Source organism: Equus asinus, chromosome 6 (assembly GCF_041296235.1).
Source record: "Equus asinus isolate D_3611 breed Donkey chromosome 6, EquAss-T2T_v2, whole genome shotgun sequence".
Classification (NCBI taxonomy): domain Eukaryota; kingdom Metazoa; phylum Chordata; class Mammalia; order Perissodactyla; family Equidae; genus Equus; species Equus asinus.
The window spans coordinates 17,764,303-17,788,198 of NC_091795.1; the positions used below are offsets into that span (position 1 = coordinate 17,764,303).

General features: G+C 45.5%; 2 protein-coding genes and 1 pseudogene across 16 annotated transcripts in view; 1 reads left to right on the forward strand and 2 right to left on the reverse strand.

Moving 5' to 3' along the window:
• The window catches only part of LOC106838520 (zinc finger protein 2), a 54,877-nt gene extending 47,911 nt beyond the window's left edge, over nucleotides 1-6,966 (reverse strand). For 2 of the 7 annotated variants that reach the window (XM_044772886.2, XM_014852693.3), the window contains exon 1: nucleotides 6,833-6,933. The gene's annotated coding sequence lies outside the window, so the exon portion shown is untranslated. Of the gene's footprint in view, nucleotides 1-4,341; nucleotides 4,382-6,832 lie in introns of those variants that run through there. The other 5 variants (XM_044772884.2, XM_044772883.2, XM_070511729.1 and 2 more) reach the window with 5 other exon arrangements.
• LOC123286709 (small ribosomal subunit protein uS5m-like) overlaps nucleotides 1-23,896 on the reverse strand; it is a 363,347-nt pseudogene that overhangs the window by 108,946 nt on the left and 230,505 nt on the right.
• Nucleotides 7,030-23,154, forward strand: ZNF514 (zinc finger protein 514). 9 transcript variants are annotated; one of them, XM_044772879.2, is made up of 5 exons: nucleotides 7,030-7,636; nucleotides 11,496-11,729; nucleotides 18,517-18,643; nucleotides 18,997-19,092; nucleotides 20,449-23,154. In XM_044772879.2, exons 2-5 carry the CDS (start codon nucleotides 11,586-11,588, stop codon nucleotides 21,429-21,431), a joined length of 1,350 nt encoding a protein of 449 aa, XP_044628814.2. In that variant the 5' UTR covers nucleotides 7,030-7,636; nucleotides 11,496-11,585; the 3' UTR covers nucleotides 21,432-23,154. The 9 variants fall into 9 exon arrangements, with proteins under 9 accessions (XP_044628814.2, XP_070367832.1, XP_070367834.1 ...); XM_070511731.1 differs by having other exon boundaries at nucleotides 7,030-7,498; XM_070511733.1 differs by lacking the exon at nucleotides 7,030-7,636 and adding an exon at nucleotides 14,161-14,249 and having other exon boundaries at nucleotides 11,712-11,729.

Sequence of the window (23,896 nt, forward strand, 5' to 3'; positions counted from 1 at the left end):
ACAGTAGACAGTGGGACTAACACAGGCAGGGGAAGGACAGCCCAGCCACATTAGTGGGGAAGCACTGAAGCAAAGACCCAAGAATTCTTGGCCCTGAAGTCCCTCAATTCACCTAGTACCAGCCCGGGCTCCACTCTGAATGCAGACCAGCCCTATTCATTGTTATTTATTCTTGGATTTCCATAAAACTCTTAACCTTCTTAGGCTTTGTACGAATCTTTATCACAAAACTCCCTTTACTTGAGTTAACTGAGTACAACTCAGTTTCTCACAGTCAAGAGTCCAATTAAAACTTAGTTAAATCAAGCATTTCTGGGATTCATGAGTGGTGTGGGGTGGGAGTGTCATCCTGAGAAGTAGGAAAAGGTGTGTTTGTGGCTCACTGACTACTCTCCTGCAGTCAAGCGAATATATTCACTGATACTTGTTCTGCATTCATCCATCCATCCAACCAACATTTACTCAGCACCAACTATTTATGCCAAGCACAAAAACTGTATGACACTCTCCTTGTCCTCTAAAAGCTTACAGCTTAGCACACAGGGCTAACAAGTAACCAAAATAATATTTCACGGCAGGATGTAAAGAGATGTGCACAGCAAACTATGAGAGCACATCAGAAGCTTGCCTAACCTGGATGGGAGGGAGGGAGGAATGTTGCAGGTTTTTTGGCAGAAGTGGGACCTAAGATAAGTTTTGATTTGGGGCAAGAGGTGGAACATTCTAGGCAGGAAAAACACCAAGTTTTCCCAAAACGTTAATCCTTACGTGGAAAGGATTAACAACTATAATTAGTTTAGAACGGTAGATGTCCAGGTTGTGAGCAGTGCTGTGGGAAAAGATGAGGTTGAAGGAGTAGCAGGCAGAGGCCAGCTAGATCAAGGAGAGCTTTGTATGGTCCTTTTTCCACAAGCATGCGATCACAGAAAGATTTAAGCATGGAAGTGTCATCATCAGATTTGTGTTTTAGAAAGATCATGGTAATTTGTATCAAAGGCCTTGAAACACTTAATCATAAACACAGCAATTCTCTCCTAGAAGTTTATCCTAAGGAAACAAGTAAGAATACATGCAAAGCTTTTTATTACTCATCATTAACACTAATCTTTATTGAGTTTTATGAGGCAGCTTCCTAAGTACTTTACAAGAATTATCTCATTTAATCTTTACAATAATACAGCAAAAATTTGAAGTATCCTGTTTCTAAAACAGGAGGTTTTTGTGTGTGTGTGTGTGTGTGTGAGAACGACTGGCCATGAGCTAACATCTGTTGCCAATCTTCCTCTTTTTGCTTAAGGAAGATTGTTGCTGAGCCAACATCCGTGCCAATCTTCCTCTTAAAATAGGAGATTTGATTAAATAATTTATGGTCCAGTCTTTGCATACAATGGAATATCATTAAACATCATATTAACAATAACCAGCATTCATTGAGCTATTGCTATTTACCAGGCACTGTGTTAAGTACTCTTTACAAGGATGGTTTAATCTCATTCTCATAAATCAATAAGTTAGGTACTGTTTTGCAGATTGGAAATTTAGGCTTTGTAAGAGGCTGAGGTAGAATGTGAACCCAGGAGACTAAGCACCAAGTTGTGAGCATCTCTGGGAAGGTAGGGAAATGGGATTGGGGAGGGACACCCAGGAGACTTCAACTTTGTAATGTTTTCTTTGTCAAAAAAAAATCCAAAGAAAACAAAACCCAAAGAAATTCACACAAAATTAAATGAAGAATGCATACTTTTAAAATGACATATTTGTGCATGCATATAAGTACAGAAAAAAGACTGGAAGAATATATACAAAAATGTAAATGGAATTTGAGTGATGGCATTACAAGTGATTTTTATTTTATTTCTTACACTTCTTTACATTCTGATTTGTTAACAAAAGTATGTATTTACTTTGGTGTACAGGAAAATAACAGGAAGGAAGGAAAGGTGGCGTGCAGAAAAGTTATAGTAGACCCGAGACTGCTACTCTTACAAAGGTCTACTTGTACGGTTGGCCCTTGGCTGGGGTCTGGGAACTTCAATTTTGGAGGGTTCCCTAAGAGATAAGGGGGCCCATTACGCCTAAACTATTTGTGCAAACAATGTGGAATATGCTGAACATTTGCTTTCCTGCTAGAGGGTCTGGAACTTTGGTATGTGTTAGGCAAAGGGTACCTATGTGACTGGCCCTCAATAAAAAACTTGGGCTCTGAGTCTCCAATGAGCTTCCTTGGGCTGAAACATCACACACATTTTGCTGCATTTTCGTTGCTGGAGGAGGCTGTGCTCTGTGTGACCAATCATGGGAGAGAGAGAGCATGAGGAAGCCTGGACACGGATTCCTCCAGACTCTACCTATCGTCCCCTTATGACCTGGCTGTGTATCCTTGCAAGACTGCTGTCATAATCTTAGCTATGAGTACAACTAGAGGCCAAGTCTTGAGTCCTATCAAATCCCTTCATGTGGGGTGATCTTGGGGACCCCTGGCACAGGCAGCCACACTTCTCTGGGTAGCTGTGGCAGAATGGGATCAGAGGAGGGCAAGAATGGAGGTGAGTAGACCAGTGAGGGGACTGTTACATTAACTAAGCAAGAAACGATGAAAAACTGAACAAAAGCAGTGGCAGCAGAAATGGAGAGAAGGGGAACTACTGTCAAGACATTAAGAATAGACATTAGACTGACTGGAAATGGAGGCTGAAGGTGATGGGAGAGGCAAGGATGACTCCCAGTCACTGATGTCAGTAATGGTGTGGATAATGGTACCATTCACAGAGAGGAGCAACAGAAAAGGAGATTTGGGGGAAAGCTAATAAGTACGGTTTTGGACATTTAGAATTTGAGCTGTTCCCACCTTCTTGAAGGAAAAATGAGATGACGCTGGCTTCCCTTGCCAAGTTGTAAAAATTATTATTGCTAAATGAAATAATGTGAACTTTGAAAAACCATGAGTTTCATAGTCAAAATAGGAAAGTCAATATAAAGTATTTTAAAAATGGTTGTAACACCAAAGAAGGCAACGTTTAAGCCTTTGGTTATATAAATAGGTACTTTATTTTTTTCTATAAATTACATGACTATTCATAAAGTATAGATGTATCCTTGGGATGTGTACTTGTATCCATTCATACAAGCATGAAAACAGAAACCTAGGGAAAGGGGATAAACCAAGTAATCCCAGAAATAGGTACGAAGTACCCCAAACAGGAAGGACTAACCAGCAATGGGGCCAGGTAGAAAGAAGAACATGGGCTCCTCATGAGGAACCAATCTCAGATTCTAAAGAGGCAAAGGAAGCATGCAGACTTAATCCTTCCTCCCTTAGGAGATGGGTCCTCCAGCTGGCCTTAGTAATTATAAGATACTAGTAAGGTACAGTTAAGTTTTCAAAAAAGCCGAAAGACCAGATACATTTACTAGACAATAGGTCAACAGTGGCCAAGCAAAACTTTAAAAGAATATTCCCTTGAGAGTGAATACCAGTTTGCAAAAACTTAAACCTATGTGAAAGGCAAAAACTTAAAAAAAAAATCTTACTGGAAAAACAGGTTTAGTGTTAACTATAAAAAAGAATCTCAACCTGAGGAGGAGAGATTGGGGTTTGAATCTTGCTAGGAAGAGGCAGACAGTGATCCATGTACAGAGGGAAACAAATACATATCAACAGTTGATAAGCGGAGCCTGCAACCTGTGTTGTCTAAGACGGTATTCTATCACCTGTTGGTCTGTTAAGATTCCTCCATCCCCAGGAGGATCTCAGAATATTACTCTTAAGCCCTAAGAAGATGTCACAATTAGCATTTAGAGATACAGGAGACTACAGCCATTAGGAGGAGAGGCTCTGGCAGACTGCCTGAAACCTCAGTCCAGCTCTGCCTCTTCCTACCTGTGCGATCTTGGGCAAGTGTCTTAACTTCTCAGTTTGCCCATCTGTAAAATTGGAATAATGAAAGTACTTATCTCCTACAATTATCGTGATGCTTACATAGGTAATATGTAAAAAGCATTTAGAATAACGTGCTAGGTAAGTGTTAGCATTAGCCAAAAGTCACGTCATAAAGCTAGGCAGGTAGAAGTAATGAAAATATTGATTACACTGTGTTGTTGCTGTTTTAGAGTAGGCTTAGTGTAACTGTAGTAATAACGTTGGGATCAAAGTATTTGTATACGTTATCTAAAGTGTTTGAGCCTTTGAACAAATCCGTTGAACTACATCTGAAATTGCAGTCGAAAGTGCTCAATGTTTAAATGTTTTCATTTATTAGATCATGACTATAATAAAGTGAGCATTAAACAAATTACACATGGTGGTGAGCGTAAAAGCTCCCCGGCCATAAAACAACCCACCGATATTCCCAGGGTGCTCATCATCCGTGGGCTCCCTGCCAGGCCGACTTCACTCTCTGCTACGTTTAGACTCCACCAGCAGTCACTTCAGTAAGTCCTCAATAGCACTCAAGACTCCTCGAATCCACCCAAATTCACATGGAGTCACTGCCAGAAAGGGTCACCTCCACTTCCATTTTCTCTTTCCCTATTCCTGAATCTCAGAGCATTTCAGGAGAAAACACTCTTCAAATTCTTCTAGATCTTCAAAGGAGCTCTTGCCTAGAAAGCTTTTACTATTCCCATCTTAGCTATAGAGCTATTCCAAACCCCCACGGCTACCGCTCAATTTCGGCAGAAGACCGTCTTTTACTACACTGAAGCTTCATAGAAGTGAGTTCCAAGGGAGGCAGGACTGTGTGGTAGAAAGCATTCCACAGGCCTGGAACTATTAACTGTGAAGGCTTGAGCAAGTTACTCAAGCTAACAGTCAACCTCCAGATGTTTAATACCTACTTCACAGAGTAGTCATAAATAGTAAAGGAGACAATTCATGTAAAGCATTTATCTTACAGTCTATTTCTTTCCTTTCTACTGCCCAACACCAACCCATTCATCTACTCATTCTTTCCACCATTCAACGAATATTTCCAAGTACCTGTTATGTGCTAGGCAGCATGGGTGTGAGGTCAACCAAACAGAAATGTCTCTGTCTCCAGAACTTTACCCTAGTGTCCTACATCTGTCCTACTTTCTTTTCCGTTACTATTCCCTCTCAGAATCTGCTCCCTGCATTATCCGGTCTTTCTCTCTCAAGCATCTCCCACCATTCCAGTAGCTTCTTCCCATATCTTCAAACAGATACAATCCTCCTCTATGTGAAAGTATCTTCACTGAATTCCATGGCCTCCCTCTAGCAAGAGAGTTCTCATTTAGGTTTCCTTTGACAATCAAACTTCTTGGATGAGTACTACATACCTAGTGACTCCACATCATCATCACCACCTCCTCTTGAATTCGTTATTCTGCTCGCGACACCCCACACACACCTGAAACTGCATGCTTGAAAATTACCAATGAATTTCTGATCTCTAATTCCAACGATCCTTTTCTCCTTATTTCTCTGCAGCTTTTGACTGTTTTGACAAGTTTCTGCTTCTTTAAGCAGATACTGCAGCTGCTAGGATACTATATTAGCCTGAATTTCTTCCTACCACTAAAAGTGCATCTCTCTGTGACTTTTTCCCACTCTTGCCCTGGAAACATGGATGCTGGCCAAGGCTCCGTCTGTGTACAGTATTTGTACAATGTTCTTTTTCCTATCCCTCAGAAAGTCTACCCACACCAGGCGCTCTATTTCCACCTCTAGAGAGATGGTTGCTCAGTTTAGTCTCAATCCCTCTTCCAAACTCATCTTGAATTTCTAAATGACTCCAGACTTTGAATTAGGCATTCTGCCAGCACCTCAAAACCATCTTCCCCTATGTGACTCCCCACATCAACCCCTCTCCTTGGCATTACATTTCTATCAGATGTTCTATTATTCTCCCAGTTGCCCCAAATTCAAGCTCTTAACTTGCTCTTTCCTCCCAAATCTAGTTAGTCACCAGGTCCTTTGGACTCTTCTTTTGCAATGTCATTTGTATCCCTTGCTCCCACTGACACTATCATAATTGAGGTCCCTATCAGCTTGCTTGAGAACTTCCACCACTACCACACATTGCTAACTGGCTCCCTGCCACTAGGCCCTTTCTCTCTCTGTCCTGGATATGACTTGCAGAATAACTGTCTCTAGACAGTTTTATTCCTGTCAGTCCCGGGATCAGACCCAGACGATCCACGCTGCCTACTGCGTCTTGTCCTGATCCTCTATGCCCCAGCCCTACTGCACCTTTCTTCACCTTTGCTTCCCACTATTCCTCCACACTTCACTCCAGTAAAAACAGTTTCCCTCTCAAATCTGCCTAGCACTTTGCTACTTCTTTCGTGTTTTTTTTCATGGCAAATCACACCTCCTTATGAAGGCCCCCTGATCACTTGTGTGGAGGCCCAGATGAGGGAGCTAAATAATCTGAGGAGCTTGCTGGGAAAGAGGGAGGGCTGGAGTGGGTGGCACCCTAGATCTAGTGTCAATTCCACCCACGTTTATTAAGCGTCCATTATGCGAAGAAGGTACGGGAAGGCTCCAAACTTCCCACCTGAAAGCTAGGATCTGACATACAGTGGGTGCACGCCGAAAGACCACTGGTAACAGTATCCACACCCCACGGAACACACGCACACGTGGTGGGGAGGTGTGGACAACTCTCCATCAGCACCTCTCCGAACCGAGACGTCGCCAGACACACACAGACACACACCCCCACACACAAACACACACACTCTGCAGGCTGGCTCCGCTCGCGTCACCCCGTTCTATCTCCCACAGCACCTCCCCCAAGTTCTCAGGGTCCCCTTCTCTCGGCCGCTGCGCTCACTCCGCTCCTTGAAAACACACACCCACAACCCTCACCTCCTCCGGCACAGAGTGCTCGGGACCCAGGAAGACGGCGCCTCTTCAGGTGGGGAAAGAAATGCGCCTGCGCAGAGGGTTCTCACGTCCGCGCCCCCAATCAATGCTCGGCCTTCGCACGGACTCCATTTCCCAGAAGTCTTAGCGGTCGGCGCGCTTTAATATGACGTCTGACAATCTGCGCAAGCGTACGCTTCTGAGACAGGGTTAGGCAACGCCGAATCGCGTCAAACGCTGCAGTTCGGAAAGAGGGACCTGTTGTGGATCCTTGGGAGGCTTGTGGTCACCCTAGAAGTACTGCCTACGTGTGGTGTCACGTCCCTCCAGTCCTTCGATGAGAAGGCCGTCCGAAGGAAATGTGTCTCTCTCATCTGTGGGGCCCGTCCCTACCCCTGGTTCTTACCGCCCGAGAAGACTGCCAACGACATTGTTTTCTGGCGCTCGGAAGGGGCTTGTTTTTGCTTCAGTTTGTCAACGTTAAGGAATTTGGTTCTAAAATTTGGGCCGGAGAGACCCAGAGTTTTCTGAGGACGGGGCTGGGCCTGAAGCAGGCAACGTGCACATTTGTGCGTTGGAAGAAGAGAAGAGTCCACGATATACGTATAGTTAACTGGGCAGCCGGCCCGACTTCCGACACTTTGAGCACACACCGGCCTGCCCGTGTTGGTACGTCTGGAAGGGCCCTTGTTGGACATATCGCAGGGATTTTCAGCCTTGGCCGCAGGCCGGAATCACCTGAAGAGCTTTCAACATACTGATGCCGGGGGCCCAGTCTGAAAAGCGAGGGTTTGAAAAGATCTGCAGGTGATTCTAATGTGCAGCTAAAGCTAAGAACCCCTGAGCTAGAGGTTCAGGGAAGACTGGAGATTACACAAAGAATATGATAAAATCCTACTTCAGGAAGAAGTCTACACTTTCACTAAAAAAATCTAAACTGCAAGGCATTGTTACAAATATAAATGGCACAGTTACTGCCCCCAGGGAACTCAAGGTCCAATGGAAAAATGAGAATGTGAAATTATTATAATACAGTGCACTATGTTCTACAATTACGTCACCTCCAAGATACTATAGGAGTCCAACGGAGGAAGCAATTAACTGTGGCTGGGAAAGTTGGCAAAGGCTTCCTCTAACTGGTACACTGGAAGAAGAGTAATTAGTTTCTTAAGAAGAAAGAAAAGTGCAACCTAAGCAGAGAGAATAGCACCTGCAAAGATAGAGACTAGAGGATCAAAGTGCAAAGAATTAGTAGCAAGATGAGTGGCTGGCAGATAAGGTTTAGGGGCTGATAAACGGTAACTTGGGGCCAGGTTGAGGACGATTTGGTGCTGTAGTAAGGGGTTTGGACCTTCCAAGAAGATTAGGACTTGATTAAAGTCATGATGTCCAAGACAGACATATTTTCCTGCTGTTGCCTTCTGCATAGTGGCTTTTATTATTCGTTTAGCCTTATGCTGACAGCAGAAATCTTGCGGTCCTAGATGAGTTTCCTTCTAGAATTTCCCACCCCTGGGCATGCCCTAGTCTTCATCTCTCTCTTTACGGCCCCGGGTAGCTGTCAGAGTGGAAACTGAAGTTCTCCAGGGTTTAGCAGTGTAAAAGTTGGGTTTGCTGCTAGCTTACCTCTCAGAGTTCTAGCTTTCACTTCATTTTTTAAAAATCTTTGAAAATTTCTCATTTTCATGCCTGATGACCAGTGTGTTTCTAAAGATGTAACTTTTCAGCATTGTTAGATTTTTCATTTAGGAGGGTTGTTCAGGGTATCCAATTGGCCATATTGCTGGAAAGATTAAGAGAATTTTAGCTGATTTCCTCAAAAGAGTTAGGAAGGGCATATGGATGCCAAGAAACAACAGATATTCATCTTGTTTAGAATAAAACAGATGTCTCCTAGCTCCGCCAGCTGTGGGCTCTGCCAAATTGCAGGATGTTGTGGCTGTCTGCTGCTGTGTAACAAACCACTCCAAACTTAGTGGCTTATAACAACAAGATTATTATACTAACAGGTTCTGTGGGTAAGGAATTTGGACAGGGCACAGCAAGGATGGCTTGTCTTTGCTTTGGTGCTTCACGATTTCTGGACCCTCGGTTGAGAGGACTCAAATGGCTTCTTCATCCATGGGTCTGGTACCTGGACTGGCTCCAGTGGCTGGGCTCAGCTGGGACTGAGTCCCTACATATAGCCTCTCTTTGTGCTTGGACTTTCTCACAGCCTGGCGGTCTCTCAGGGGAATCAGGCTTCTTACATGGCAGCTCAGGGCTCCAAGAGGGAGTGTCCCAGTGAACAAGACAGAAGCTGCATGGCCTTTTATGACCTAGCCTCAAAAATCAATAGTGTCACATGTGCTGTATGCTATTGGTTGAAACAGCCACAAACATGCCCGGATTCAAGGGCAGGGAACAGACAGCCCAGCTCTGAAAGGGAGACATGCCAAAGAATCTGCAGCCATTAAAATAAAAAACCTGCCACGTGGATTTTAACCTTCATCTTGGATGGGTGTTTTTCTGTGAGAGAGGTGGAGGCCGGGGTGGAGTGTAGAAAGAAGAGAAGGGTCACTTGTAATCAGAGACCCTGGTGGTACCTTTGCAGTGTCCATGTTTCAACGAACATTTTTGCTGTGCCTCACTGTTGTTCTGCTTGCCTGGGTGGTTGTCTCCTAAGCTGTTGCAAGTTGCTTCTACCAGCCATTTCTGTTCCTCCCAGGCCACCTCTTGCAGTTCTAAGATCCCTCTTCTTGGACACCCTTTGACCTTCTCTCTCTGAGCATTTCTCCTCTTTGCTGCTGCTACCTAATACCCTGTATCCATATCTACATCTCTCCAATCTCTCTCTCTCGGAAGAAAGTGTCATTCCTTTATATTGTGTGGCCTTTATAGAGGTATTACCTTAGCAGAATGTATGGGACCTTAGTGATAAGTGTTTTGTTTTACCACTCAGTCTATTGGGTTGGGAATGGTTGGTCCCTGAGCAAAGAGATTTGGCTACTTAGTAATCTTTATTTTCTACAACCAGCTCTCTCTTCCCTGGGGTGCATGTGTCTCATCAGAAGCTAGGTGGATGGGATAAAAAAAGAGATGCAGGCACAGTTTTACACTCTACCTGAAAAATGTTGCTTCTTCTGATACCTAGGTCTGATTCTAGTCAGATTGGCTCTTTACTTCTGTGTTTTTGTTTAATATCTTTTTTTTAATGGCTACCATTGGGTCATCTTTAGTCCACCCTAACTGACCGTGTATGCCTGGGCCCCACTTGTGAACAGGTTCCTGTTTTGACCATGGGGTTTCTTACCCAGGTAAGTTGGAGGGTGTGGATGGTGGTACTCTAACATTGCATGTTAGTTAAGGAGGCTCTGTCTGCCAGAGCACAGAGAACCTGTAGAAATCTCTGTGCTTCAGTTCTGCCTTACAAAAGAACCAGCCAATCATTCACATTTTTGTTTCTTATAATTAGTTCTTAAAACTCCTTTAGCTCTTTAGAGTAAGCCATCTCCTTCAAGCTAATTTGAGTTAGAGAGATGCTCTTGCTATCTGTTCTTCCTCTGGATAAACTACAGTTTATCAATATCGTTCTTAAAATCTGACATCCCCCGTTATCCTTTCTCTCCGTTTTCTGTGGCAATAGAATTTTAGCTGGGCACAAGAATAAAGACTACATTTCCTTGCAGCTAGGTGTGGTCATGTGTTCTGGTAAATAGGATGTAAGTGGATGTGTTGTATGGCAGCTTCCGACAACTTACCTTAAAGGACAGCTGGAATCAGAATAAAAAGGAATGAACTATTGATACACATGCCAACATGGATGGATCTCAAGGGCTTTATGCTGAGTGAAAGAAGCCACTCTCAAAAGGTTACATACTGTATAATCCTGTTGATGTGACATTCTGGAAAAGGGAAACTATAGGGACAGAACAGAGTAGTGGACACAGGGGTTGGGATGGGAGAAGGGTTTGACTACAAAGGAGGGGCAAAAGGGAATGTTGGAGGTGATGGGGAAACCTAGCAGGCTGGGACCGGAGCTCCCCTAACAGTACTTGACATCAGATGGCACACTGAGTTAGGGAGGGGACATACCTGTTAAGCTACCGATGAACTCTCCTGGGTAATGAATGTGTAAAAAGGGCCTCTGGACCAAGGTCTCTCCCAAAGGACTGCATTTAAGAGGGGGAAATTTTCAGACACTGTAGCAGGCCAGTGCCAAAAGAAAAGGTATCAGGGACAGGCAGTGACCCTCAAGTTCATCTGAAGCAGTTCCATTTCTGTCTGGTTACGTCAGCACCAATGAGATGACAGTCTTTTTTCATTTGTTCATCTCCTCACCTTTTTGGTTCCAGAGCACTCAAGAGAACAGAAACTCCTGTGCCAGCCATGGTTCCCGGGGGGCAGCACTCCCTGCTTGGGAGGCAGAGGGCTTGCTTGGTGGGCACTTGCTGTACCATCCTGGCTGTCTGTGCCACCGTAAGTGCTAGCAGAAAAGTGAAAGAGACTGAAAAAGCAAGAAAGGAGAATGGTCTTGTTGCCCTGACTTAATAGGTTATTTGTCCTTGAACTCCTAAATAGGGTCTATAAACCAATCTGTCAGTCTTCATAAGTCCCCTCTCTGGCTGAGGACTGCCTCCTGAGAACCGTCGCTTTAATATTCAGAGCATTTCTCCATTTCTTTTAGGTCCTCAAAGATACTCGTGTCTGGAGCAGGAGGGAGTCCAAAGAGCCCCCTTCTTTGAGCTCACCCTCTGCTGAACTCCAAACTCGGGGCATGGGAGAAAAGCGGAGAGGCACGGGACAGCCTGTGGAACAGAAGTCAGTAGCCAGCAATGAGCCATCAGTATCTCCTGGGCACTTTGCAAGAAATAAACACGCCCGGAGAGCCTCCTGGAAATTCTTATTTGAAACATTCACGGTACGCTTCTCATTTTAACACATTTCCAGTGGCTTCTGTTGAACAGCTCTAAACCGGGCTGTGGGGCCCAGCCACAAAGGGCACTCCCAACACGAGAGCTACTTCCAGTTCCCAGCGGGTGGCGGGGAGCAGGGTTAAAGCTCCAGCCAGGGCACTGACGCACGCGGACCGTCCCAGCAGAAGCGAGACCGCAGCGGCAGAACTCGCCCGGCCGCCAGCGCGCAGGCGCCGCTCGTCCCGCCCCCGTGGGCCCGCCCCCGACGCTCGCTCGTGGGACCCCGCGCGGTGGTCCGTCTGCGCAGGCGCAGGACGGGGCTCGGGGGACGGCTCGGGAGGTGGGGCTGGGGCGGGGGTGTCGCCGTGCTTTTTGTGGGTTTGCCACTGCGGGTGCGCGGATCTGCCTTGGGACCGCGCCCAGAGCTGGTGGCGGAGTTGGGGGTGTCTCTCCGGCTGCCCGCCTGCAGTGGCTGTGGGCGCCTGGAGCTGGGGCAGAGTCGCAGGGCCGGCCGTGTTCCTGTGAGGCCCTCCCCGGAACCCCCGCTGTCTTGGGGCAGCCGAGGGGGTCGCAGTGTGGCTGCGGCCGTGCCTTCTGGTTGGCTGCGTGGGGACTGGCTTCCAGAGCCTGGTCCCGAGGAGCAGGGCGGCGGAGCGCAGCCAGGGGGCTGCGGCCGGAGGGTGAGGGTCTGAGCGCGCCTGGGAGCGGGGCAGAGCGCCGCCCGGAGCAGCAGCGCCGCGCGCCCCGGCGGGGCCCGGCTTTGACAGCCCTGCGGGTCGCCGGGGCGTCGCCGCGCGGAGTGGGGATGCCCCGTGTCACCCAGCCTGCTTCCCGCTCCCGGAACCCTCAGGAGGACCGCAGGGCCGCGGCGGAAGGGCAGAGATTTGGACCTAGTGAAAGGGACATCGCCCTTTAGCCCCAGCTATGGACTCCACAGCATCAGGTTTGGCTCTCGAAGGTGCAGAGGGCCGGAAGCCCTCCTGGGGAGTTAGTGCCGGGCATAGGTAAAGGACCGTAGGACGAGGCCAGGGAATCCCACTGGAGGGACAGAGCCTGCAACTCCTTCCCTGTGGCGGTTTCTACCCTTCCAGGTTCAGGAGAATGAAGTGCTAGCTGCCAGAGACCACAGCGGCGGTGGAGGGGATGGCCACGGGAGACTTGTCCCAAAGGCCAGAGGAGAGAGGGGAAGGCAGGAGAGGCTGCCCTCCTGCTGTGTCAGGGAGAGGGCAAACAAACCTGTGAGGGAGTGGCCCTTGGCCAGGGATCAGAGGACAGCAGGGCCATTTGGAGCCTTGCCATCCACTTCTTTTATCACTTCATTAAGTAGGAAGAGTCTTCCAGCTCTTCTAGCTCAGCAGTGTACAAAGTCAGCAGTGTACGCGGTGGGTATCTCCTGTGACCACCTCCCCACTAGTGTTGGGGACAGGGCAATCCAGGTGACCCAGGAGGTTTTAAGCCCTTGCTTTCTAGGTTTAGAATCTCTCGTCTTTCACCAACTGGGCATTTGAATTTGACTTTTCATTCTTCAGTGCACATGCTTAAGGTCACAAAACTAGCCAGTGGCAGAGCTGGGCCACATCTCTGGGACTCCCACCCCCTCTTTTTTCCCTTATGCCTGTGGTCTGTAGACCAGCAGCACAGGCATCGCCTGGAAGCTCTTTAGAAGTGCAGACTCTTAGGCCCTACGCCCCATCCCCTGAGCAAGAGTCTGTTTAACGAGAGCCTCAAGAATCCATGTGCACACTGAAGTCTGAGAAGTGCTCTAGAGCTCACCTCAACCATATAATCTGCCTGCCTGTCTCTGTGCTGCTGCTGTTGAAGCCATAACCACTTCTCTGGCATGGTTGGGGTTAGTGCTTTTGTTTTACGGCTTTAAAAACAGTATGATACAAAGCCCTATAATAGAGGGACTTTCTGAATATGCTCAGAGACCTAAGAAGCACGGAGGGCAGCTTCTCAGGAAGAGCTGGCTTCCGAGCTGCATTCCTGAGGATTAGGGGAGAGTGTAACTTCTTCCCCTTCAAGTTGTATATCCCTCCGTGGCCTTGCCCTGGGCCTTGTTTTGTATTGCTAACCTGCCTTTTACTCACACGCTACATTTAAAGTTCCTTGCAGTTCTTCTCCCTGTTTATATTTTCAAAAGGCCTCCATAGAGGACCTGCATGTTGGAGGCCCAGTAAATAACTCTCCAATGGAGTCACACTTCACCTACCTACGTCCTATGGACAGGTGGGGGCCTCACACAGCTGAGTACAAGGGCATTTCTCTCTGATGTGGGCAGGCTAGAGGCTGCCCCTCAGCTCCCTTTGGCCCAGCTCAGTCCCCAGAACCGTGGAGGTGACATGCTGCCTGTGTAGGGGTCTCCAGCTTGGGGAGCCTGGGAGCTGTAAATCCCATGAGGGTGAGCCTTCCTCATGGCTCCTTTTACCTTCCTAGTTCTCCCTTCTCAGGACCCTACTCTTCCTCCAGAGAGATACCAGGGAGAAAAGGGAACAGCCAGTTTATTCCTGAAAGCCAGGCCCCAGGTGAGTTGGAGTTCTCTTAATTTTTCCTCAAATGTCTGAACTATAGATATCTTTGCCTCCTTTTCTCTGCAGCCTCTTTGTTTGCCAAAGGGAACTGATCCCATTTCCTGCTTTGCAGGAGGCTGAGCCCATCAAGGTGGATGCTGGCCTCCCTGCCCCTTGCCCAGGGCCCTTTCCTCTCTGTTCAGTATGCACTCACTCAGCTCCTTTGGTTTATTTCTGTAATGGGCACTGCGGTGAGTACCAAGTAATGTGAGAGCACCCTGGCCCTGAAGGAGTGTCACAAGCAGAGAGGGGAGAGGACTCTGGCACCTAGGATGCAGCCCCAATCACAGTAAGGATGTGCATGGTTTGATGGCAGGTGGAGTGGCACAGATAGGCCTTTCCATCAGGATTTGGGAAAAGGACATTCAGGCTGTGCTGGAGAGGGTGGGGAGGCTCGTGGAGAAGAGGGAACAAGAGGTTCTGAGGGTATGGACAGGTGAGGAGGCTGTTTGAGGCTGGGTCCCCGTTCAAATGTTATCTTCCTGGATTAGTGAGGAGACAGATGTAACTTCACTTCTTCCTGGCTGTGTGAGCTTGGACAGGTCACCTAAACTCTGTGCTTTGGTTTTGCCAACTGTAAAATGAGGATGATAATCATGTTAATGAAAATGATGAAAATAATAATAACTATTATTATTTACTGAGAACCAAACATATATCAAGAACTATTCTACGCAATTTATACTAACTCATTTCATCTTTAAAACTTTCCTATTATGAAGAATGGCATCTGAGGCACAGAGGGGTAAACTGAGGAAACCAAGGCACAGAGAGATAAAATAACTTGTTCGTGGTTATCTAGCTAGTAAGGAAGAGAGCCCAGTTTCAAATCCAAGTTGTCTGGCTCCAAAATCTTAACCACTCAATAATACAACTACCTCATGTGGTTGTTGGACTCTTCCGGCAATTGGACTTGCTTAGTCCATCAGCTTCAGTTGTGTTGGGGATGATGGGGATAATGGTGACTGACTCGAGAGGTGGACTCAAGTTTGGCTGTAGTAGGCTGGATGTGGAGGGAGAACCACATGGAGGGCCATGAATGCCAGCCTGCATCATTTCCTCGATCCAAGATAGTAGTTTAGTGCGTTCTGGCTTAATGATAGACATTTATATTTAATCTTCTAGCCAATGGGGGAAACCCCTACCAATGAGGAATTCTCTCAAGTAATTAGTAGAGTAATAAGTAGAGCTTAGTCTAGTTATGCTGTGGTAACAACAGCCACCAGATCTCAATGGCTCACAGTAACAAAGGTGTCTTTCCCCTTTATGTTACTTATCAGTAGTGGGCTGGCTGTGATTCTGCTCCACATCCTCTTCGCTCTGGGATTCAGGCTGAAGGATCACCCCTGCTCTGGGATATGCTGTCCTTGAGGCAGGGGGAAAGCACAGTATTAGAACTAGGAGATTGCTCTTCAAGCTTCTGCTCAGAAGTGGCATGTGTTGCTTCTGCTCACAACCCGTTGGCCAAAGCAGGTCATGTGGCCAAGCTGATGTCAAATGAGGTGGGGAGTGTAAGCCTCCCGTAGTGAGAGGCCCAAAGGGAAGGGCATTGAATATTTTGAACAGATAATTAGTCTACCACTGTCTTGTTTTCTTACTCACAGATGTTCACTTCCCTTCTTCCCACACACAAAATCTCTCCCCAACAGAGAGAATCCAAAAGCCCCATCCCATCAGAGCCATCAGGATCAAAGTCCTGGATGGTATGATAGTCTGGACATGAGGTCTGGCTGTTTCTCCTCTGGATCTGGAGACCTATGAACTAAAAGGACAAATTGCCTAAATCCATATATCCAACATACAGTGGAGGAATGGTGACAGGATAACCACAATAAACACCCCTATTCAGAAAGGGGAAGCATGGGAGGAGCCCAGCAGTCCCAGGTCCACGACAGTTATGAATTTCTGCTGGGCAGACTCAGTGAGGACCACTGACCTTGGGAGTGGGCAAGTCTTTTGGTTATGCCGTGGTTCTGCTCCCTGGGTGGAGCTCCCCAGTCCTGTGTTCTCCTTGGCTCTTGGCTCTGCCCTCCAGAAGTTCCTTCTTTTTATAGTATCCTCCTTGATCACATATGAAGATAATATGGATAATAAACTCTTTTGAGGGCTAAACAGCTTTTTCATCCTGCCTGAGAAAGTTGTTAGCCCGAGGATTGTTTCAAGTTATGAACGTTCAGTGTAATTCTCAAAAACTTAGCCAGCTTTTTGTGTATTTGCTTCCATCAGCTCCATGTGTCGATAGTTTTATTTTATGCACAGTTCTTTTTGGCTATGCCCTTCTCTTTAGATTTCATTGTAGAGCTTTTGGGGTTTCCTTGGGAAAGCCATCCTTTTAGTCACCCTGAGCAATTTGGTCCCACTGAAAGGATTTACTAAGAACCATCTGAAATTATTCAGAGGTTTAAACAAAAGGTTTGGCAACCACACCTGTGACTTGGTGCTTGCCAGTAGGCTGGCTTTTAATCATCCTTTGTCATGCAAAATAATCATGTCTATTGTGTTTGACCAGTTGGAAATGAGAATTGGTTAAATCTCCAACCCTGCAAGTCCTGGAATTTCTGGATACTTTCTTTTGCCTTCCATTTTTACTTGGCAAACCAGCAAACTCTTGAGCTCATTTTTTTTTCATAATATTTTGTCAACAACCAACTCATGCTACCGATGTTATGTTTCCAGCCTCTTGTCTTAACATCACAAGCTCGTGCTTACATTGTTCATCTTTCAAATTATTGCAGGCAACAGTTTTACCAAACAGTTCACCACCAAATTACAGGGGTTGCCATCGTGCCAATAAATTTCCTCACTGCCTGGCCCTGAAGCCAATGCCACATATTTTAGGCTTTTTGTTATGGCAGAACCTCACTTGGAGTTCCAGTTTTTTAATGAGTCAGTTTAGGCTAGTTATGCTGTGATAATGACAGCAAACCCTCAGAGACTTAGACTAACAAAGGTTTATTTCTTGCCCCACTACATGCAAGCTGTCGCTTTACCCCACGTCTTCTTTACTCTGGGATCACTTGTCATTCTCAAAGCAGAGGGAAAAGAAGCAATTGCAGAACCCCCACTGGCTCTGAAAGCTTTTGCTTATATGTAGCTCCTGTCACTTCCTTCACATTCCTTTTGTGAAAGCAGATTATTTGGCCATGCCTGGGTCAGTGGGGCAGGCAGATCAATTCTGTAGGGAGGGGCCACTGAATATTTTGAACACATAATCTATCACAAGAGATAACTATAGTAGTGAGTTTTCCAAATTTGATTATTTTGGACTGACTTTTATGCTAATGTAAAATCGTTACTTTGACTTATTCTTTGGAATCATTAGTGCCTAATGGGATTTGATATTTTAAAAATTTTGGGGGAAGAGTAACAGGAGTTTATACTACCTTCACGTATCTGCTTTTTTAGTTGATAGTATATGGATATATGGATTATTGTACAATACAAGTCAAATAGGAGGCGTTCTAATTGCTGTTATAGAGGGTGACACGATAGTTCTGGGTGGGACCCACAGAATAGTTGTGCCATGTGGGGACCTGGGATCCAGGGTCTCACTCTCAATGTGCACATTCAGGAATTGAAAAATGATTAGGCTTTGGGGGAGAGGTGCTAATTAAACTCACAAAAGACTTATTGATTCACTATTAAAAGGCTACGTGATATACTTTCACTGAACTGTGTGCTGGCAGGCAAGTAAAGGGATAAATTATTATAAACCCTAAATTATTTGATTCAGTCTTAGTAAAAATTGTCCTTGAAATCATAGGTCACAAGTTTCAAAAATACTTAATTAGGAGACATGTGATACTAGTGCATTTGAGAATATAAAGCATATTAGTCTGTTCTAATTGATTCTAATTAAATGCAACTAAATTGAGAGTACAACCTCTTGAAAACTGAGGAAATGATTGCATTTCTCTCCCCCACCTGAGCAGAATGTCTCTGTAGGCCTGATTTCTCCTGAGACCCTGATTCTGTTTCTAAGCAGCTTGATGTTGACATAGTGGGCCCTGGGTGGGATACCAAGTAGTAAGGATGATATAATCTGTGGAACAGCTTAAAATATTTTTGAGATGATAAAACCCAGAACTGGGCATTGAGATAGCTAGAACTCTTGGAATCCCTTCTTGCATGTCCTGAAGTTCTAGTCAGACACCCGTCCACTCTTCTCCCCAGGGCTGTGAGTGTGCTCCCTGAGGGTGCAAGAGTGTCTTCTGTATTTCAGGACCTGATGACATTTGAGGATGTGGCTGTGGAATTCACCCAGTGGGAGTGGGGGCAGCTGGACCCTGCTCAGAAGGACCTGTACCGAGAGGTGATGCTGGAGAACTTCAAGAACCTGGCCTCTGTGGGTGAGCTCATCTCCTCCAAAGCCCAAAGCCTGCCTATCAGGCCTATCTCCTTGGTGTTTAAAAGTTAGGGGTGTCAGGGCCTGTTGCCTGAGTTTTGCCCTGGGCTTCTGGAATCAGACATTTACATTCTCTTTGGGGACTACGGATGCAGTCTTTCTGCTCCTGATAGCTAGGAAAGGTCCCGCTCCAAATGAAATTGGAGTAAGAAGTCTCATGACTGTGCTCCTGCTGTTTCACAATGCCTATTCTTTGGAGGCTGTCCACACCTATAGAATTTCTCCACCCTGAAGACCAAGGGCCAAAGCGTTGGCCTCTGACGTACAGTCATGATCCTTTTCTTTCTCTACCATCAGGGTTTCCAGTGTCCAAACCGTATATGATCTGCCAGTTGGAGGAAGGGGAAGAGCCATGCATATCAGAGAGAGAGATCTCAACAGGTGACCACTCAGGTGAGTGAATGAGACCAAAGCAGTATCCACATCATAAGGCCCAGCCTTGGGCCAGAGCTAAAGCTCAGGAAAGCAGTACTCAAGTCCTGGAGCACAGGCTGTGCCTCCATATAGGAACCTAGAAGAGAGGACAGAGGGAAGATGCTGATCTCCTCTGTATTAGTACTTTCTTGATCTTTTTTCCTTCCAGAATGAGAGCAAGGGTCTGACATCTGGATCTAGTCTCATGATTAATATCTGTCTGTTTACAGTGGCCTGTAAACATGGCTGTGTTTCAGAATCTCTCAGGGAGCTTGTTAACTATTTAGATCCCCAGGAGCCACACAAGACCTTTTGACTCGGAATCTGGCTTCTGGGAACACTGGTTAGGCATTGCCAGTCATGTCCCTCTTCAGAAGGGTCATTATTATTGTATTAGCTTTCTATTGTTACTGAAACAAATTGTCACAAACTAAGTGGCTTTAAGCAACAGAATGTTATTATCTCACAGTTTATAGGTCAGAAGTCTGGCATGGGTCTTACACGGTTACAGCCAAGGTGTCAGCAGGGCTGCTTTCCTTTCTGGAGCTTCTAGGGGAGAATCTGTTTCATTTGAGTTGTTGGCAGGTCCAGTTCCTTGCAGCTGCAGAACTGAGGGCCTTGTTTTCTTGCTGGCTGTAAGCTGAGGGGTGTTACCAGCTTCTAGAGACTGCTAGATTCCTTGGCTCATGGTGCCCCTCCTCCACCGTCAAAGCCAGAAATGGTGGATTGAGTCCTTCTTACACTTCATCTCCATGACTCAGCCAGGAAATGTTCTCTGATTGTAAACCTCATGTGATTAGATTGGGCCCACCTGAATAATCCAAGATAAACTCCCCATCTCAAGGTCTGTGCCCTTAATCACATCTGCAAAGTTCCTTTTGCCAGGTAAGGTAGCATATTTATAGCTTCTTGAGATTAGGGCAGGAACATGTTTGGGAGAGAACTATTCTGCCTGCCAGAATTATATACAGTAATATAATACTTGTTCTATGTATATGTACATAATAATAATGTAAGGTGTCGACTGAGGTGCTGAGGGAAGACTTTGTGGAGGGCATCTCCCTACCCTCCTTTCATCTTTACAGTCTTTGAACTTACCTTGTATACTGTAATCCAAACACTGTTTTTTCAGGTTTTCTCAGTCTCCAATTACCTGCTTGTCTCTTACTTTTGATACCTCCAAAATCTTCTTCAGATATACACCATTCTTAAACTGGACATCTATTTTAGATATTATTTTAAGGGTTAATTATCTTACATCCATTGTAAGACTTTACTTCCTCTTGGCACATAGAACAGGTAATACTAGAATGTCTTTTTTTTTTTTTCCCCCAGACTGGGAGAGAAGGCCTAAAGCCAAGGAATCAATACTACGTCAGGGAATTTCCAAAGAAGAATTATTCCAGGTACCACCAGTGGAAAAACACATTAGAGATGAACTCTGGTCCTCCAAACTGAAAGCAGCCTGTGGTTGTGATGAGCAGTTAGAGATGCATCCAAAAAAACAGGAACAGCATCTGAAAGAAACGTCACTCATTCACAAATCTACCACCCTTAGGAGAGATCATGAATGGAGTGAATTTGGGAGAAGTTTAGGCTTAAGATCAGTCTTTGTTAACCAACAAGGTGTTCCCACAGGAGAAGGATCCTATAAATGTGATACAGAATTCAGACAGACTTCAGGGAGAAATAACTCTCAGAGAACCCATCCAGGGAAGAAATCTTGTAAATGTAACGAATGTGGGAAGTGCTTCCACTTCCAGTCAGAACTTAGGCGCCATCAGAGATGTCACACTGGAGAAAAGCCCTATGAATGCAGTGAATGTGGGAGAGCCTTTGGCCATATTTCATCCCTTATTAAACATCAGAGGACTCACACTGGAGAAAAGCCCTATGAATGCAGTGAATGTGGGAGAGCCTTCAGCCAGAGTTCATCTCTTGTTCTACATTATAGATTTCATACTGGGGAGAAACCTTACAAATGTAACGAATGTGGAAGAGCCTTTGGTCATACTTCATCCCTTATTAAACATCAGAGAACTCATACTGGAGAAAAGCCCTATGAATGCAGGGAATGTGGGAGAACCTTCAGCCAGAGTTCATCTCTCATCGTACATTATAGATTTCATACTGGAGAGAAACCCTACAAATGTAATAAATGTGGGAGGGCCTTCAGCCAGAGTTCATCTCTCACTCAACATTATAGATTTCATACTGGAGAGAAACCCTACAAATGTAACGAATGTGGAAGAGCTTTTGCTCATACTGCATCCCTTATTAAACATCAGAAAAGTCATGCTGGGAAAAAACCCCTATGAATTCAGCAACTGTAGGAAGGCTAGAGTACATACCCCACAAAACCTGAGAGAATATATGTTAGAGAGAAATCCTCTAAGTGTCATGTGTGTGGGAAGACACATCTTGTGTGTTGGAGGACACATCTTGTTTGACATCAGACAGGACACACTAAAGAGAAGCTCTATTGCTATCAAGAGAAGGTGGGCTTTCGGTCTCTCCTCCTCCCTATCAAACACCAGAGAATGCATACTAGTGAGAAACCATGTGAATGTAATGAATTTGGAAAGGTTTGGTCAGAGGACACACATTTTTCAACATCAGACAGTTTACACTGGGGAGGAGCCTTATCAGTGTAATGAGTATGGTACAGCCTTCAGTCACATGTTGTTCCTAAAAAAAAAATCAGATAACTCATACTGGAGAGAAACTCTGCAAGTGTGGTAAAAGCCGTCAGTAATACTTCCTTTTCTAAGCATCAAGAACACACACAAGAGAAGCCCTATGAAAGCAGTAAATGAAGGCCTTCAGTCAGAGCTCATCCTTATTAAGCAACAGAGAATTCATTCTTGAGAAAAACCCTATGGATATGGTGAATGTGGGAGAGCCTTCAGCCAAACCTCTTCCCTTTATAAGTATCAGCGAACTTGCCCTACTAATTAGAATCCCAGGGAATGTAATGCACGTGGGAAAGCCTTTGGTGGATGTCTGCCCTTTTTGCACATCAGAGAATTTATACTAGGCTGACTCTTTGAATTTAGTGAAACTTAGAAAACCCACTGGTATGATAGTTCAGGCCTCAGCATACATTAAGGCTTCACTCATAAGAGAACCCCTGGGAGCTTAATGAACATGAGGAAAGTTCCTTCAGACTGGCCGTTCATGAAACTAGAGCTGAAAGGAAGCTCAGGAGTTGCCCAGTCTGGTGATTTTCTACCTGTTGGGGACTGTTTTTCTTACCGTGCTGTGCTCTGCCTCCCCATCCTGTTACTGATGGGAGCAGGGGTGTTATTGTGTGGGTGAGGACAATGGAGGCTGAGGAAGAAAGAGAGCCACCAGTGATCTGGCCTAACCATATTTTAGAGCTAAGGAAACTGATCTTCAGAAAGTGCTGTGCCCTGGCCTACACACCCACCTGGGCTGGGCCTCTTCCTCCTGTTCACAGCTGTAGTTGGGGGATTGAGAGACTGCAGGCCTTCCCTGTACAAAAGTTCCGGGCACTTGTTCCCTGTAACACATGTTACCTTTCTTTAAGAGGCAACGGAGTGGCATTTCAAAGTTTGAGCAAGAAGCAGTTTTTATTAGATCTTTATGCTACTGGATTTGGAGTTTTTGAAATAAAATGACAACTTTTTTAAACATCAAAGTAACTAAAATATGGGTATTATTAAAAAAAAATCAAAACCTCAAAAACATTATTCTAAGTGAGGGTAGCCAGATGCCAGGGACCACATATTATAGAGTTCCATTTATATGAAATGTCCAGAAAAGGCAAATCTTCAGAGACAGTACATTAGTGGTTCCTGAGACTGCGAGTGACTGCACGTGTTCAAAGGAATCTTATTGGGGTGGTGGAAATGTCCTAAAATAGGATTATGGTGATGGTTGAACAATTTGGTAAATATGCTAAAAATCATTGAATTGTGCATATAAAATGGGATGATTTTTATGGTATGTAAATATACCTCAATAAAATTGTTTTTTAAAAAGTCAAATATGCAGATAGGCCAACGATTGCTAAATTAATTTTCCTATCTCATCTATAACTTCAAGCCATCTCGTGTCTTTGGTATCACTTTTTATTTTCTGTAATAGTTACTCCTAAGCTTACTGAGTCTCAAGTTCATATGTTGCCTCTGCAACTTACCTAGAGAAGTTAAGACCAGGAGCTAGTATAGACCAGAGGAGTCTTGACTAAAAAGAATTAACTTGTACTTGGCCAAGGCAGAGGGGGGAAGGCAGGTAGGATGCACAGGAAGCATCTGGACAGCTGAGATCAGGATGCTAGTCTAGAAGCCTAAAAATCCTATAGGAGTTTCTTCCCAGAGAGCTGAGGTTCACAGGAGCAGAAATAGCAAATATTTTACATTAGTAATAGTTTGCTCTCTCTCACCTTCTTTTTTCCCAGTGCTCTTCTCTAACCCCCATCCAAGTCATGTTACATACCTGGATGCCTGCAACAACTTGTAGCTAGTCTTTGCCTAAAATCTGTCCCATGTGTGTCTCTGCTGTGTTAACCATTCTCATCAGTGCGCACCCATTGCCCTGCTCTGAAAACCTTTCTACTGCCTACAGGATAAATCCTCACTCCTCGGTTTGGCATTTAATGCCCCCTGCAGTCTGCCCTAACCTCCTGCTGCTCCTGACAAGAACCTCTATTTCAGTCAGACTAGCTCACCTTCCCTGCCTCAGCCGTGCCTCCACACTTGCTGGCCTGTAAACACTTGCCTAAGCTCTTCCACGAGTCTAGAGTGCCCTCTCCCCTTAT